Here is a 15,557-nt window from a genome sequence, read left to right on the forward strand (position 1 = left end):
ACAGGTATCTATGGCTTCTGATGCCCTAAGATTTTCACCATTGATTATCCTTGATAATGGTGTTATGTTGGTTTGTTGTGGGAGGGGGAGGGGGGTTGGTGTGTAAAGGAGAACCTTCAAAATAGGAACAAACATTTCTCTAGGGTCCCCAAATTCTACCATTCCCACATTTTATTCCCACTTGATTATTAAGAATACCCAAAAATCCTTTCATCAGTCCAAAAGAAAGCAAGAATTGCCTTTTCTTTGAAATAATGACCATATGCATGCTATACTTGATAATGATATCATGGGGATAAACACAGTTATTGCCACTTCATTTTTTGAATTATCCTTGCTTAATGCACTTTATTTGGGAACTGGTTGTACCCATGGAAGATACCAAGTTGTCCCCAGTTGCTTATCCTACTTCCGAAAACTAGGCCTGAAGTTTTTAGTATTTGCTTATCCAGATTTGACCTGAATTAAACATCAAATCTCAACTCGGTTGTCTCTTGGTTTAAATCAAAACTATATGCCTTTTATTGGCCCTGTGGATTAGTCAGCAAATCAGCATCGAACCTACTTCCAGTCCCAAGTGACAATGAGCTTTTGCATGTTGAGTGCATTATACTGAGAAACTTGGCATCCTGTTGCAGATCCATGACTTACCTTTTTATGTGTACATACCACGTAGCATTGCATAATACATCTAAAAACTACAAATACAGCTCAGTTCATTTCCGTAAAGCATAGTAAACTGCATTTAAAAGTAATCTAATACAAATATCCCTCTCACATATCAGATCATAGATTTTTTTTTCTTTTTTTTTTAGTGAAATGTCATTCTAAAATATCATTCGCCTCAACATAAAGGGCACAGACTATCTGCCAAAATTTTAAGCGACTGCAATCCTACCTCATTTATAGGTTACAAATATCAAATCCCTCAGCCACACCCTATATGAGCACCGAAAGACAACATTAGCAGTAGCTGCTTCTCAATAAGCAAGCACATTTTCTTAGCCATCTCCAACTGTTACTTCCTGATCACTGAAATGAATACCAAGCCAGGGTCTTCACTATGTTGGGAGATGACAATGAAACTGTCTGCTAAATTTCCACCTCGCTGATCTCCAAAAGAGAGGCTTACTAGTCTTGTTATGCACCTAAATAAAGTTTAGATTCAGGTTAAATAGCAGGCTTAAATCTTTTTCTAGTCCTTGATTAGCTCAAACCTATATACCTGCTAAAATGAGCAAGCAGATAACAAATATAGTTTACCAAACAAAGGAAAAGTTGCTTGCTTACAAAAACCCCCTGAAATTCATTAAAAGTACTACAAAATAATGTTGGAAATTCATATGCTGACATTTACAGATTCTGTCACATAGCAAATACATGTATAAGATTACAAATGACAACTCAACCTTCCTCCGCTGTTGGAAAATAATATAAAGGAAAATGATTTAACTGCAGAGAAAAGAATGGATAAAAGAAAAATAAACTAGGGAACTAAAATTAGCTTGCCTAGCTTGCAAGGTGTCTAGGAGAGTTGTTGAACATCACGTGCCACATGTATGCTCTTGATAGAACCATTTCCAGCTCATGGTGGGTCCAATTCTGCGTTGGAAGATGTTGGAGGAACATGACCATCTCCTGGAAATCAAGCTTTAGGAGCTCATCTGACCACTGTAACAGGATGATAGCACATTGAAAAATTTCTTGGTGGATACAGGAAATATATAATTGTTAACGCAAGCAGCTGAGCACAGATGTCAGATAGTACTTGCATGTGTGATACTCATTTATAGGTTAAGCTAACATCAGAAGCAAATGAAGCCTCTGGATTAGTTACGTATGATAAACCAAAATATTCAATACGAGAACTAATTGAACGGCAATATGCTTCTTTACCAACAAAATAAGACTCTAAAGGCCTGCTTGGATATTCCTACAAAACTGGGCTAAAAATTCTATAGAATTTGTGGATTGGGCCGTCCATTAAGCATAGCCCTGTATCAACCGAACACCACCCAGCCCAAATCCTGTGAGAAGAAAATAAAGACCTCCATGGTTTTTTGTTTCCCCTTCATGTAGCCCAAAGGCTAAGACCTGGGTTTGGACAAGCTCTTAGATGAGCCAACAAGCCCAATTCCTACAGAATGCCTAATCCTGTAGGAATATCCAAACATATCCTAAGATAATATGTACAGAATGAAGAATAGATATTGCATGTTACAAGACCCCAGTGCTTCAAGGGTGCCTGATTGGGGATTTTAAGATAGAAATACTATTATTTCTCCCTTGGAGTAAGCCTATCAATCTTTCAAAGAATTTATGAAATCATAGCTAGGTATGAACCATATATGTGATTGCAATCTAGCTATAAGATGAGGAAGAAAGGAGAACTCTTCATCATTAACACCGACAAAAATTGGTAGAGACAGGTAAATATTATTAACTTTCCAAAAAGGCAGGTTTTGCTGGCATTAACATCACCTGTCAGGAAATCTCTGATCATTGTAATCTCATTTTTGCAAATTCTTTTCACATTTCTGATTATGAGTTTGAGAGATTAAGAACAATCCTAGACAAATTTACAACCTTAAAGCTCTTATCTTGGTTGCAATACTCACAAATTTTTTCTCCAACCACACAGTATAGAAGTTTCTGGATCATAACCCCATAATCTAAATTGTTCCTCTATAATAGTGTTCTAGACATTTGCTTTGATTGTCCAGTCAGAACTGCCAGCAAGCAAATAGAAAACAACCCTCATTAAATTTCCAAAAACCTGTAACCCAGCCCAAAACCAGATCTGAGCATGCAATACCGACAAAGAAATCTTATCTGATATCTTCTACATTTTCAATGGGCATTTCAAAATGAATGTTCTGTTTTCAGCATTCTAACACAAAATACTAGTGAATAAAAGGATTTGGATGTTCGAATCATTCACTTGCTGGTGCTCAGGGTTTAACACCAATGTCCCATGTTAATCTCCTTAAATATCAAGAAAGAAGGTCCTGGACTTGTCTGCCAGCTGGTTAATTGGCTTAAAACAATAACATGACTGGATTTTTCACCTCAACGTGAAGCATATCTGAATCAAATCTATCAAATCTGAACCTACTCGGACTGCCACTAAGTTGACATGACAGATTGGCCTCCATCTGATCCTAGGATATTATATGTTGTGATGTGTTAAGAGGCCAATACAGGCTGACACGAGCTGCCGGTTGCCACATATCTCTCATGCCTCGGGCCACCTCTTCAAAGGAAGAAAGAGATGCCTTGAAAGTAAAAGAAGATGATGAAAGAAAGGGGTATGATGTGTGGAAATGAATGTTTTTATCATGGCATGTGATATTCCAAGCAGATTCAAAAGCAATGTTCCGAGACTTGTTGGGGTAAAACAGGTTTACCCACCCAAACCAACACCCACTATATGCCTAAAAACCCTTTTGAATTGCTGACCCAAGCAGTTCAGCTGTTCAAAACAGATGGGCCAGCAGCCTGAATGACCCTCATGTCACTGTTGTGATAAGATCGGCACAATCCCAAAATTTGCTCTTTTCAAAAGCTAAACCCTGGGCTCTATTGTTCTTCGACTTTTTAGCATCCAATGGCTCAAGCATTACCATCAGATGCTTGGAGGAGGGGCGATAAGCAGGAGGTCCATACTAGGATGAGGATGGATGGGGAGGTTGTGGGGAAGGGTTTCTGGTTTACTTGTCTATGACATTGAGATGATAGTTGGCTACTGAATGAAAGGTCTAGGCCTCATTAGAGTGGGAAAGGGGGAGGGGAGCGTGTTGCCATATTTTGTTGGCTAGAGCCCAGTCCTGTTGGATTTTGGAAGATAACCAATTTAATGACAACTGGGGAGAACCTATTCTTCTTCCTTTTCTTCTCATCCTTAACCAGACTGCATACTTTTTTTATCTCATCCTTGATTAGATCCAGGCCCTTGTTCAGAGAGAGAAGGGGGAGGAGGGAGGGAGGAGGTGTGGTAGCTTCAAGCCTTCAAATTTTCAAGAGTGAAAATGGTAAGATCAAAAAGGAGGGGGAATAATTGGCCAGTTGAGTCACGATTGATCATAGGTTGAACTAGGAAACCATGACTCGGCTACTCCAGCAGTTTGATCTAGGTCACCAGGTCCAAAACACTACTCAAGAGAAACATATAGAGAAATTAGTGGATCTCTAATTAAAGACAATGAGAGTCTTTTTCTCTCTTGAATTCAATATGTTGTAGTTTCTTGGCTAAAAGCCTAGAAAACATATTCAATAAGATTCCAAAATTCTCTATCGTAGTAGGCAGGTTCCATTGCCCCAGATCCAAAAGATATTTGTGGTGGCTTTATTGGATCGCCTAAATTTAAGGATCTAAATGTGGATTTTCATAATCAGTGAAGAGCTTCAAACGTGGGTTGCTACAAGATTTTAGCAAAAGACAACTATTTTCATGGTTTAGCTTGATATTTCTGAAAATGCTACAAGCACTTTTATCCAGATTTTACTGATCAGGATGTATGCATTTTTACGGAAAATATTACACCCAAGGCTTGGGACATGTGAGCCTAATTAACAAGGAGCCATCTGATGCTTCGATATATGATTGACTTTAACTGAATGCTCCCATATACAATTGAGTTTATACTCACTTATTTGATTTTGAATTAATTCAATGGACAAGGTATTGCTAAAATATGTTATTGATAGTTAGAATTTGGCCATATATACATATTGCCACTTAATGCATGTTAATACGATAATAAGTTGGTCATGATGTACCAGGAATGAGCTCCATATGCACATTACCAAATGGGCTACGGTCATTAACACTAATTAATGGCATCATGTTGCTAAAAATCTCAACCGGTACCAGACCATATATAGTATTAGGTCGAAAAAGCTACTTCTTTGTTCCGTTGGAGTAGGGCAACCTGCAAACTATAATTGAGATGATATCGCTAGAGAGTTGGATGGGCAACCTGCAAACCCACCACACCACCAACCTGAGATAAGCTGGTCCCGGTTTAGCATAAACAGATTCTTGTTGTAAATGCATCGACTCAACTAATTAGGTTTAGGTTAAGAATCTTGACATGTCTAACCCAATTTGATTTCTTTTATAACTGCATAAGGTCAGCAAGGTTACAAGCAGATGCATTTAAGACCCACTTTAAATACTTTTCTTTCATGGATTAATACATGTGTCAGATCATGTTAAGAGGTCATCCTAGATCAATCCTGACTCAACTTATTTATTAAATGGGTTACATGTGTTGATTGTGTTACCTCTTTAATAACTGCGCTGGTTTTTTTTTTTTTTTTGACCTATTTAATAAATCAATCGGAATCGAGTTGATGGGCTTTTCCTAATACCTATGCCTCAACATGACCCGAATATGATTAAACCCAACCAATTGCCACCCCTAAAACCAATCAGACTTGGATCAGTTGCCACCCTTAACCATCACTTTCCTTGAACTTTGTTTGCTTTAGACAAACATTGCTATTGGACTATAATATCTAATACAAGGCATATATCAATTCTCTAGAACGCAAGTCAGTTAAGTTGCATTAGGTTTCTAGAAATTTTAAGGAATCTATCACTGTCCTTGATCACTGTTTTTCTATATGTCAATCGCAAATGTCCCAAGAAGAAATGTTATTCATGGAGTTGTAGCATCAATAGCTTAATCTACTTGTCTGAAAGAGATCTTCAACATGATCCAGTTGATAGAGTTTCTTGACTTGACCAAGTTTTTCCATTTTCCATCAATACCTTCTGCAGTTTGATGCCACAATATCAATGCCTGTATCGTTAGGGGATAATAGGAGGGCATTACTATTGCTGCTTCATGGAACCCTAGGAAATGGAGCAAGTAATGAGTTGAAGATTCTCTAGAAACAAATGAATTTTATGCTTCATCTATTAGAAATTAAAATTTTGGATAGTCATTGATCAAGAAACAGGGAACAAATGCATAAAGCAGGAAAAAAGCACTGCAATTTGTTGAGGTAACTGGTTTCTGGGTGGCTATTTTGAAAGTGAAAAATCGGGCATGAAATTGTGTTGCAGTGCCATTGTTAATGAAGAGCCAACTATCAAGAATAGCAATAATCCTAAGGGATTCACATCAAATGTTTGTTTGCAATTCTACATGGTCATGTTCAGTTCTTAGACTGTGTTCAATTTGGAGACATAAGTTCAACCTTCATCGTATGTTCACCCTAAAATTGGAATGTCAACTTTGCAATCATCAATATTGAAATCATCTATGTTTTGAAACCATATTACCATGGAGGCTAGAAATACAAAGCTTATGATAACATTTTCCAAGGTCAAATATATGATTAGATCAATAGGCAAAAATGTGTTCCAAGTAATAAGGCAGGAATCAGGAATCCTCCTAAAGTACAAGAACTAAGAACCGGAGATTTATCATTGATAACTATAAACATTACCAACAAGCCTTATCCCATCTATTGAGTCTACTGTCAATATTGATCAAATTACAAATTAAGGATACTGCATTTTTTTAAAAAAAAAAAGAGATACGAAAATAGCAATTACAAGTTGTTGGAGTTCTAAATTTCCAGGTATATGATTAATAAGTTTATTTCAGGCAGGCAGTTTTCAAGGCTTGGAACAGAAATCAAGTGAAGACCAGTAAACTCACCGTCAACAAAAGGCTAGCACATATATACACAAGAAAATCTGGCAGTGCATCTCCTTCCGCAAGATAAGTATCCCATAAACGTGTAACTAGGTGGAATGGGATCTGCAAATTTTCGAATTATGATACTTTAGATTAGTTTTCCTAATTAGAATCCCAATCATACATTAGTTAAGAATCAGCGAAAAGCTTACCTCACGTATAAGGAGACAGTTCAACCAGCGAAAAGCAAACTGAAGAAACTCCAGCCCTTCCTCCTCCATGTGCCTTGAAACTCGTTCTATACAGGCCCAAAATTAAGTCAAAGGTCAATGATTGGAATTATGTTTATATGTGGAACTCAGAAATTGTTACTATCTGAAGTAACAAGTAACACTGGATACAAAAATACCAGGTGACTGACTTGGTCAAGCAGTTGGTATAGGCAAAATAAAATTTTGAATAGTATAAAGTTTTTCTCAGGTAAATGTAAGTTTCAGGCACCCTGTAAATTTAAATTAATAGAATATATCTAGTATTTGGATCTTTCTTTGAATGCTGTGCACATTATTTGGAATTCCTACATATTGAGATACTTGCACTGAACAACTTGCAGCAAAGGTTGAAACATGGCACTAAGCCAAATAACTATATACGAGTAGTGATTCCAAACTTGTGAAAAAGCATAGGACAAAATTTTTTGGAAAAGAAAAGACAAAGAAGCGGATATCTTATGAAAATGGAAGTACCATCAATCCGGTGAACTAGCTCTTTCAGTTTGAAAATAAGGCGCTGAATTCCTGGTTGAGCAAATGTGTAATGGTCTTGCATACTATCAAGCAATTTGGAGAGACACCAATAGCAGTCAGCTTCCACATTAGAGATTTTCTGAGGTGAGAGATCCGAAACAGACCAACTCTCCATGCCACCATCTAGATGTTCTGACAAGAACACCATAAGAAATGGTGTAACAAGATCATTAATTCCTTGAACATATCCACTTGCTGGATGACGAATGGCCCTGGAAACATTTTTTGAAGGCAACATTCATGAAGAAAATAAAACTGAACTTAGGGCGAAAGCTCATAAAAAATGTATTTTGAAACAAGAGGAGTGAGTGAAATGGCAAAGCAAGACCATCATTCCCTACAAAATCAACTAGCTTTGCCATCAAAATCCCTCCAGAAAGATCAGAGACATCATGATCTTCCAAAAACATTTGAAGTTTTAGATTTGTAAAAATTAACTGCACTCCCCAATCCATTGCATCGAGGCACACTAATCTATCAACTACATTAGTTTCTTGAAACCTAACATCAGGTTAGAGCAAAATCATGATTTTTGATCTGTGAAAATTGTCCATCCTAAATCAATGGCCATATACCATTGTTGAAAACCGTTTGCTTAACAAAAAAATGTTAATTGACATGAATCACCAATCATTGATTTAAGTAGACAGTAAGAAAATAAGAAAGATACAACCTCTAAGGTAACAAGGTTCAAGAGAAGAAGAAGACATGCAGTTCAGACTATTCTGGGTACTTGAACTGGAATTAAGAGATAGACTATTAACTATTTGTGGATCTTCACCCTTTGCACAAATTGCAACCCAACATCAATGGTACAGGTGGGTCTGATGATCAATAACATTCGTCAATACAGAAGCAAAGCTTTATTTAGAGATGGAAGTCAATCCAAGCTGTATTCTGGAGAAGCAGCAGAAAGAATATGCCATTCTGACCTCATAAAACAGAGTTTTAGAGACTCGAAAAGGCAAAGAGTAGAGCAATACAATTGGAAACATTGAGCAGTAATTCACATTTGCATGCTGCTCGAAGCAGCGAGTATAGCTGCCATAAACCAGAACCTCAACTCTGATTGTAAAAATGACTTGAAGATGAGCTCTATGAACATCCTCCATTCAAATTGTACTGAGATTAAGATGTTTGAATGAAACAAATTGCAAAGGGAGGGAGTTGTTTTACCAAAAAAAAAAGGGAGGGAGTTGTCAATGAACAAGAACAATGTTTCTTGGTTTAGTTTATTTTATTTCACTGAAGTAGATACAAGTGCTTCTTATTATGCACTTCCACCAGAAACTAATTCAATATAATTCATATTTATGCGCCACTCTGTATACTCAAAAGTGAGGGTCAAATTCTACAGCTGGAAATCACCTTTTGATTCAAGCAACAATTGAATAAAAGAAGTCTAACCATGTATAAAGAATGCGCTCCAAGGATTTCTGAACTTGCTCTTGCTGGAAAAAGGTGACATCAGGTACAGTCCTTGGGCAATCAACAGCAATCTGAGCAGCAAGAGCAAAAAGTTAATGCAGATATAAGAATTGAATCTCAGCAAAATGAATGAGTTTAGGTGATCATGTATTATGCTAGTAATAACCTGGCGAAGCATATTGATCTCATCATCTGAACGTTCAGTTTCAGGAATATCATAATACTGTGAAGCACAATCGACATATTCAAGTCGTTTCCTCGTCAAAAGTCTCCCGCGACTATCTGGATTAGGTGATGCATATCCCTGTCGTCAGCTGATATTTAAATTACAACTTCTTAAGACCTCATGCATAAGCAGTTTGGTACTCCTACATAAGTGCACTGGCAAGGAACATTTTCCACAGGAAAAAATGTATGTACGGATACCTCTTAAAACCACATGGATAGTTACATATGGACCAGAACAGAGATAGTCATAGCTTGAACTGTATTAATAAAGAATAAGTTAATGATTGTTTGGTTTGGGTTTAATGTTAATGAAGTGAACAGAAACAAGGTGTTCTTCTAACTAATGAAAAACCAAACCCAAGGTTGAAATAGTGGCACCGGTACCCATACAGCTATCTTATTTGTACAGTATGTTGGACTAGTATGGTATAATACCATAGTGACATGAAGCATGCCACTCAGTGACAGCACAGAAAAAATGAGGGCTGATGTACTGTGTGTCAATAGTCAATACATGATAGCACCAGTACCTTACTTAAAACTTTAGGTTCAATTTTGATACTTTCTAACAAAGTTCGTCGTCTCGATACTAGACCTCGTACTAGTGCCACACTAGCACTGTATCAGTACAGTATGGTACAGAGCCTTTTCGGCATACCGAGTATCGGTACGTCATCTGTACCGAGTACCAGTACTGAACCAATACGGTATGGTGTGCCCCATATTGCCCGACTAGAAGAACCTTAGAACCTTCTCCTAATCTTGCTTTATAACCACAACATGAAAAATCTATGCACTATTCTGAAAACTCAAATAGCCATTTGAAAATATGGCAAGTTATTGAAGATTTAAAATCTTTCCTTTTCATTCCTTAACCCTAGCAGAGAATCAAACTAACACAACAATTTATGGAAATTTCTGAAAAATATCCTTCATTTGAAAGTCTGCATGAGATGTAGATACCTAAAAGGGCCATTGTAGATCAAGATCAACTTAATTGCCGATTCCCCTATGACAATAGGGAGAGAGAATTTCATCACAAAACCAGTTAAGCACTTATTAAGCAAGGCCAACGGGCTAAAATACATGACATCTATGTCAGAAAATTTTGAACTTTCTAAGCCACATGTGCAAGCCCCATAAAATGATCATAATAACTTGTTCCCACCGAACCGACAAAGTTAAAAGCATAGCTAAGACTAAAACAAAGATCAAGGCACATGTCTTCGTAAAGAGCAGCTCCATCACTTTTGGTTTATTCACACCCAACAGTGGATTGCAAAATCATAATGTTGCCTAAATCTATACCTATACATTAAAGGAGAGTCCGACTCTCTCCCAGCATGCCATGTGTCAAGCATTAGATGTGCAATGTGGCCCATCTTTTTTTTTTTCCTTCTTGGTGAGTATAGCTTGTCCTTGGTTAGTAGTGGAGAGGGATACACCCTCTCCCACACGCCAATGTGGAGAGAGGTGCACGCCTTCTCCTATCTTGTTTACGGCTTTTTTTCCAACCCTCCCAGCACACCACATGTCGAGTACCACTATGGTCTATCCTTGGGTAACAGCTCGGAGAGGGATGCACGTCCTCTCTAGCACGTCAATGCGGAGAGTGATGCACGCCCTCTCTCGCATGCAACCCATGTCTGTTTTTTTTCTTGGGGACTGCGACCTGTCCTTAGTTAGTAGCACAGAGGGGACGAATGCCCTCTCATGCACATAGACCCTCGTACGCCCCTCACTGCCCCGAGCTAAAGAGTGACGCAACCCCCCTCCCCCTAATCTAGAGAAGATGAAAGAGGTTGGATGGGTGGGTGGAGAGAGAGAGAGAGAGAAGATGGATGCTAGGCCAAGGTTTCATTGGAGGTCAAGCAGCAATGGCCCTTCGCCTCCCCCTCTCCGTTGCTCTCTCCCTCCCTCTCGTCTTCTCTTTCTCTCACTCTCACCAGCCCCTTAGATAGCTTACCGTGCCTCACTGGCCAAGGAGAGGGGTGCATGTCATGACCCCTCTCTCTTTCCTATGACACCCACCTGCTCCCCGTACATGAGAGGTCAATGGCAGCATGGCCACCCGTCAGGATGAGCATGGCTCAAACAAGGGAGAGCATGGCCCTCCCCTATTTCTCCCACCCTCTATCCATCCGATCCACTACCCACCATAAGTAGATAATGGCGACGCACGAATACTAGATACGCTCTCAAGTCCTTTCATCCTCATCCAATCCGCTGCCCACCATCGGGTATTATATAAATACATGTATCCCATTGCCTCTTCTATATGTGTTCACATTCTATCGTCTTCTCTATTCTTCTCTCAATTGATCAAAAATGGGGAGGAAGAGGAGCGTGTCGACGCTAAAGGATATGGATATGAAGAGGAAGTGAGTGTTCATGAGGATGGATCTGAACATGCCCTCGATGATGGTCTCAAGATCAGCAATGACACCCGGATCAGGGCCACCATCCCCACCATCAAGCACCTCATGGATCATGGCGCCCGTATCATCCTCTCTAGCCACCTGCTGAGCTCTCTTTTTCTTCTTCTTCTTTTTCTTTATTTTTTTCCTCTCATTATGTCTATTTTACTTTGATATTCATTGTTCCTTTGTTGTTCTTTTGGTTAGCAATCACTTGCTGATATAGCAGCTATAGATAGAGAGACCTACTTTGAGTTGTATTTATTACAATTTTGACATCCTCTACACCTGCCTCCTTTGCTTGGATTCCCTCTACGGTGGACTAAATCCTACCACAGAGCATGGGTTACTTGCTAGTTTGACATTGTAGTTCAGCCTCATGGGCAAGCTAAGATGCCTGGGATCAGAGACAGTGTCAACAGGAAAATAAACACTTCAACAGTAAACTATTTATCCAAATAGTTATGATGTTAGGTGCTGACTTGAGTTACAAAAACTGCTCAGTCTAGAAGCAGTATACTTGTATCTTCTAGTTAGAGCAACATGGAACTGAATTTGGTATTGCTTTCTGGGGAAAAAATAATATCAAAAGTAACCATAAAGGTACCAACTTCTGACATGGATGACCATGTTATTAATACCAAAGAAGCCAAAAAAAAAGAAAAAGAACAGCATTCATTAGTAAAACGTGAGCAAGTTCTCTAGTCTGTGCTGCAGAACTGCAAATTTACACTATCATGCATTTGAGTCAAGCAGAACATTGATGTACCACATCTAAATACTTAAACAGCTTGCTAGCCTAAGCCTATTATCAAGTAGTCCCATACCAATAGAAGCCTCCATATGCTAGGACGCATATCTGGTGGTACGCCATTCCAAGCTAATTCACGCAATTTTTCTGCATGACAGAGATCATTAAAATATTTGAAGTTCACCAAATTCTAGAATTAATACAAGAGACTATGCTTGATGCATACGTAATTAAATTTAAATTGAAAAAGAACTCAAGCCCTACAAAAGGAAGCTTTTTGAAAGCTTCAACAATGCATAGAGCAGGTTTTTTATGTGCAAGTTTGCACCAGCCATATGTTGGCATGGCAAACGTGCATGCAGAGATATCTTGCACATTGTAGAGCAACAACCCATTCCAGCCCATACAGATCCCTGCCAGTTTGGCATGCCTTGACATGTGTTGCATTGCTTAGTACCAAGCCAAAAGGTCCCCTCTTTCGTTTTAAGTTCTGACATGGCACAGCACCTGCCATGCTGATCACATGGCACAGCACCTGCCATGCTGATCACATGGCCTTTCATGCCCCATTTCAATGACTGTTAAAACCTTCATATTGAGAAGGTATTAGCAGCTCCTCTTTATGTCTATCCTTTTTTTATTTTATGTTTTCTTTGTTTAGGTGAGAGAGGAAAAAGAAAACAATGCATGCTCCCAGCATGCTGCAAAAATTTAAATAGGTAATCAATAGACCAACAAATTCCTGTCTCCCACTTCTTTTTGGTTTCCAACATTTCAATGTCACAGCAAATCATAAATGTGCCTTCTAGCCAACTCTTTCCATTTTCCAAATTGGAATGTGTCCAATTCTTCTAGCTTTAGATCAAGCTTTGTTGAGGATAGGGGATAAGGTTGTTGCATTTGTTCAAGCACTATGACCAAGCATGCTAAGAACCAGTGCAGATAATAGAACAAAGGTTACCCATAAAACTGACTAAATAAGTTTGCAATCATATCTGGAACCAAACAACAAGAAGCAGGTTAGTGTACCTAATATGACAGATGATCCAGACAGTGCTTTTGTGAACTTTGTAATTCTTGCAGAATCTACAGCTCTAGCTCCAGAAGCAGATCTCAGGGCATCTGACAATTTACTCTCACTGTTTGTCATAGTTATTTTCAACTTTTGAAATTCTGCACTTTTTATCCTGTTCCCGGAACTCTGAAGCTCTTCCTGTAGTGTAAAACACTTGAAATGTTAATGAAGAATGTTCAAGTAATGTGGATTAATTAAATTCTAGTTTTGAAGATAAAGTCAACATGTTACCTCAGAAGAATTATTTGCCCTTTTACTTTGGCCCATATCATTTTCAGAGTAACTTCTCTCAAAGTTTTGTTGGCGTACAGGTGAGGTCAACTCGCTCGAGGGCTCAGATTTGCGGGTCAGCGAAACTTTACCAGGAAAGCTGCTGCCTAATAGTAGCCTGCATAAGATAGAAAAAAATGGGGAAATTTTTAAATATTTTGACAAACTACATGCCTGGTCAGCATTGCACCAACCATACTAGGTTAAAAATCACTAGTAGTAGCTAAAACATAGTTTAAAAGATCATAGGAAAAGATTTCGAATGCAAAAAGGCCTTCATACAATTTAGCTGGTGCAAAAGAAATTGGTTTTACAAGTTAAAAAGGTTACAATAATTTCCAATTTTCTTAAGAAACAGACATTTGTTATCTTAATATGTTCTCTTATAGAGCTAAATGAATGTGTCTGAGAAATTTAACCATGTATGCAGTATTTATCCCGCAATAGTTTTCGCTTATGTGAATCAGAAAACTAAATTTGAGTGGAAGACAGACATATGAACTAGATCGATGCTGATATAGATAGAAGCACTGAAGTTGGGAAAGAAACTAATGGAAGCAGATAGACAACTCTTTAAAAGGAGAGGGGGGAGAAAAGAAGTGAATTATTTTAGAGACAAATTCAAGTTTCTTTATTTTTCCCATATAAAAACATAACTGTGACTTGATCGATTAATTAACAACTGAATTCCTCGCTTCACCGATGATTGGATCTTTATATACCTAAACATCCGATTGCCGCGGGAATCAACCATAATCTCCATTACACTATAGACAGACATGCATTAATAGCCAAAATGTTCAACAATTCGCAAGATTTACGACCACATGATGTCAGATTCCGAGACCTGAAAACCTCACGAAAGCTTTCCAAGAAAGAAGAATTCTCTTCAAGATTTCCAAACAACAGATCCATTTCAAAAATACCATTTCAAAATAATTTCCCATCCAAAGTAATCGAAAGCTTATTTTAGCACAAATCCAGATCAATTTTCTACACAGGCCATCAAAATTAAAGATCAAACACTCAAAGAACAAACAGGATTCAATCTTTCTGCAATCCCGAGCTATAAAAACGTAAAAATTGTTCAGAAAACTAAAAAAAAAAAAGCACAAGATCAACAGACTTTCCACCAAGAATCGGTTGGTTTCCACATCGTCCGAGACAAGCTAGAAGAGAACAAATCTAATGCGAAGGCACTAGATCAAGATCGTACTCCTGGACGCTTCTGAGGGTCTGATTGAACCTCGACTCGAAATTGGAGGTCGCATTGCTGCTTCCCTTCTCCTTCTTCTTCTTCTCCTCCTCTCTTGGGTTCTTCATGGCGTCGTCTTCTTCTCGGTTGTAATAACAATCACCATGGCAGCGTTGGCTTCTCCTTTTGCTCCTTTGTTCCTTCCTCCTTTCCAGCGCTCAAAACAGCACTAAAAGGAGATGGGTGATGGGCGAAGCCACCACAAAGCTTGAGATTTGTATTGAATAAAATCTCATCCGTCGGTTTGGTGTTCTTAGTTGATTTGGTCCGCTTGATCGGGCTTCTGAGATTGGTGAGCTAGGTGGTTAAATTCGTTACCAGTAACCAGAACAGGAAAGGTAGGGTACCGATGCATCCCCAGAGAATAATGGTTTTGAGCTTCACCTGCAATTTTAGGGCACTCATTGCTATTATTTTGTCACAATGTTATTATTCATCCATTATTTTAAGACGTAGCTTTGATTAAAAAAAGAAAACAAGAGCATTAAGCACCATCAATTATTGAAGCAAGATGAGAGCATTAATTATCATTATGAATGTATGGCATGAGTTTATAGTTTATTTTAATTCTAACATGTAATGCATAATAGTTTGCAATGGTTATAATCATCTTGTAAAAACTTACTTTTTTATGCTAATTTGGAATCTCATCATATATGTTTTGGTAAAGTTTA

The 15,557-nt window shown here is 38.3% G+C and overlaps 1 protein-coding gene across 6 annotated transcripts; it reads right to left on the reverse strand.

The window, feature by feature from the left end:
- Positions 1-1,282: 1,282 nt before the first annotated feature.
- Positions 1,283-15,088, reverse strand: LOC103714753 (uncharacterized). 6 transcript variants are annotated; one of them, XM_088720165.2, is made up of 11 exons: positions 14,845-15,087; positions 13,590-13,746; positions 13,313-13,496; positions 12,360-12,430; positions 9,054-9,191; positions 8,867-8,958; positions 7,400-7,671; positions 6,866-6,951; positions 6,675-6,776; positions 1,510-1,671; positions 1,283-1,418 (listed from the first exon to the last, which is right to left on the reverse strand). In XM_088720165.2, exons 1-10 carry the CDS (start codon positions 14,949-14,951, stop codon positions 1,510-1,512), a joined length of 1,371 nt encoding a protein of 456 aa, XP_088576291.2. In that variant the 5' UTR covers positions 14,952-15,087; the 3' UTR covers positions 1,283-1,418. The 6 variants fall into 6 exon arrangements, with proteins under 6 accessions (XP_088576291.2, XP_089786334.1, XP_088576292.2 ...); XM_089930208.1 differs by having other exon boundaries at positions 14,755-15,028; XM_088720166.2 differs by having other exon boundaries at positions 1,283-1,638; positions 14,845-15,088.
- Positions 15,089-15,557: the final 469 nt, after the last annotated feature.

This window comes from Phoenix dactylifera, chromosome 4 (assembly GCF_051530095.1).
Source record: "Phoenix dactylifera cultivar Ajwa chromosome 4, Ajwa_hap1_PhDact_Kaust_v1.1, whole genome shotgun sequence".
NCBI lineage: Eukaryota > Viridiplantae > Streptophyta > Magnoliopsida > Arecales > Arecaceae > Phoenix > Phoenix dactylifera.

What these genes read in the sequence shown, in the direction of transcription:
- LOC103714753 (XM_088720165.2), bottom strand. Translation starts at nt 14,951, where the DNA reads ATGAAGAACCCAAGAGAGGAGGAGAAGAAGAAGAAGGAGAAGGGAAGC. An exon ending in ACCCTCAGAAGCGTCCAGGA is followed by an intron (nt 13,747 to 14,844) that starts GTACGATCTTGA and finishes TATCTTATGCAG; the next exon opens with GCTACTATTAGGCAGCAGCT. An exon ending in TGGATCATCTGTCATATTAG is followed by an intron (nt 12,431 to 13,312) that starts GTACACTAACCT and finishes TCTGTCATGCAG; the next exon opens with AAAAATTGCGTGAATTAGCT.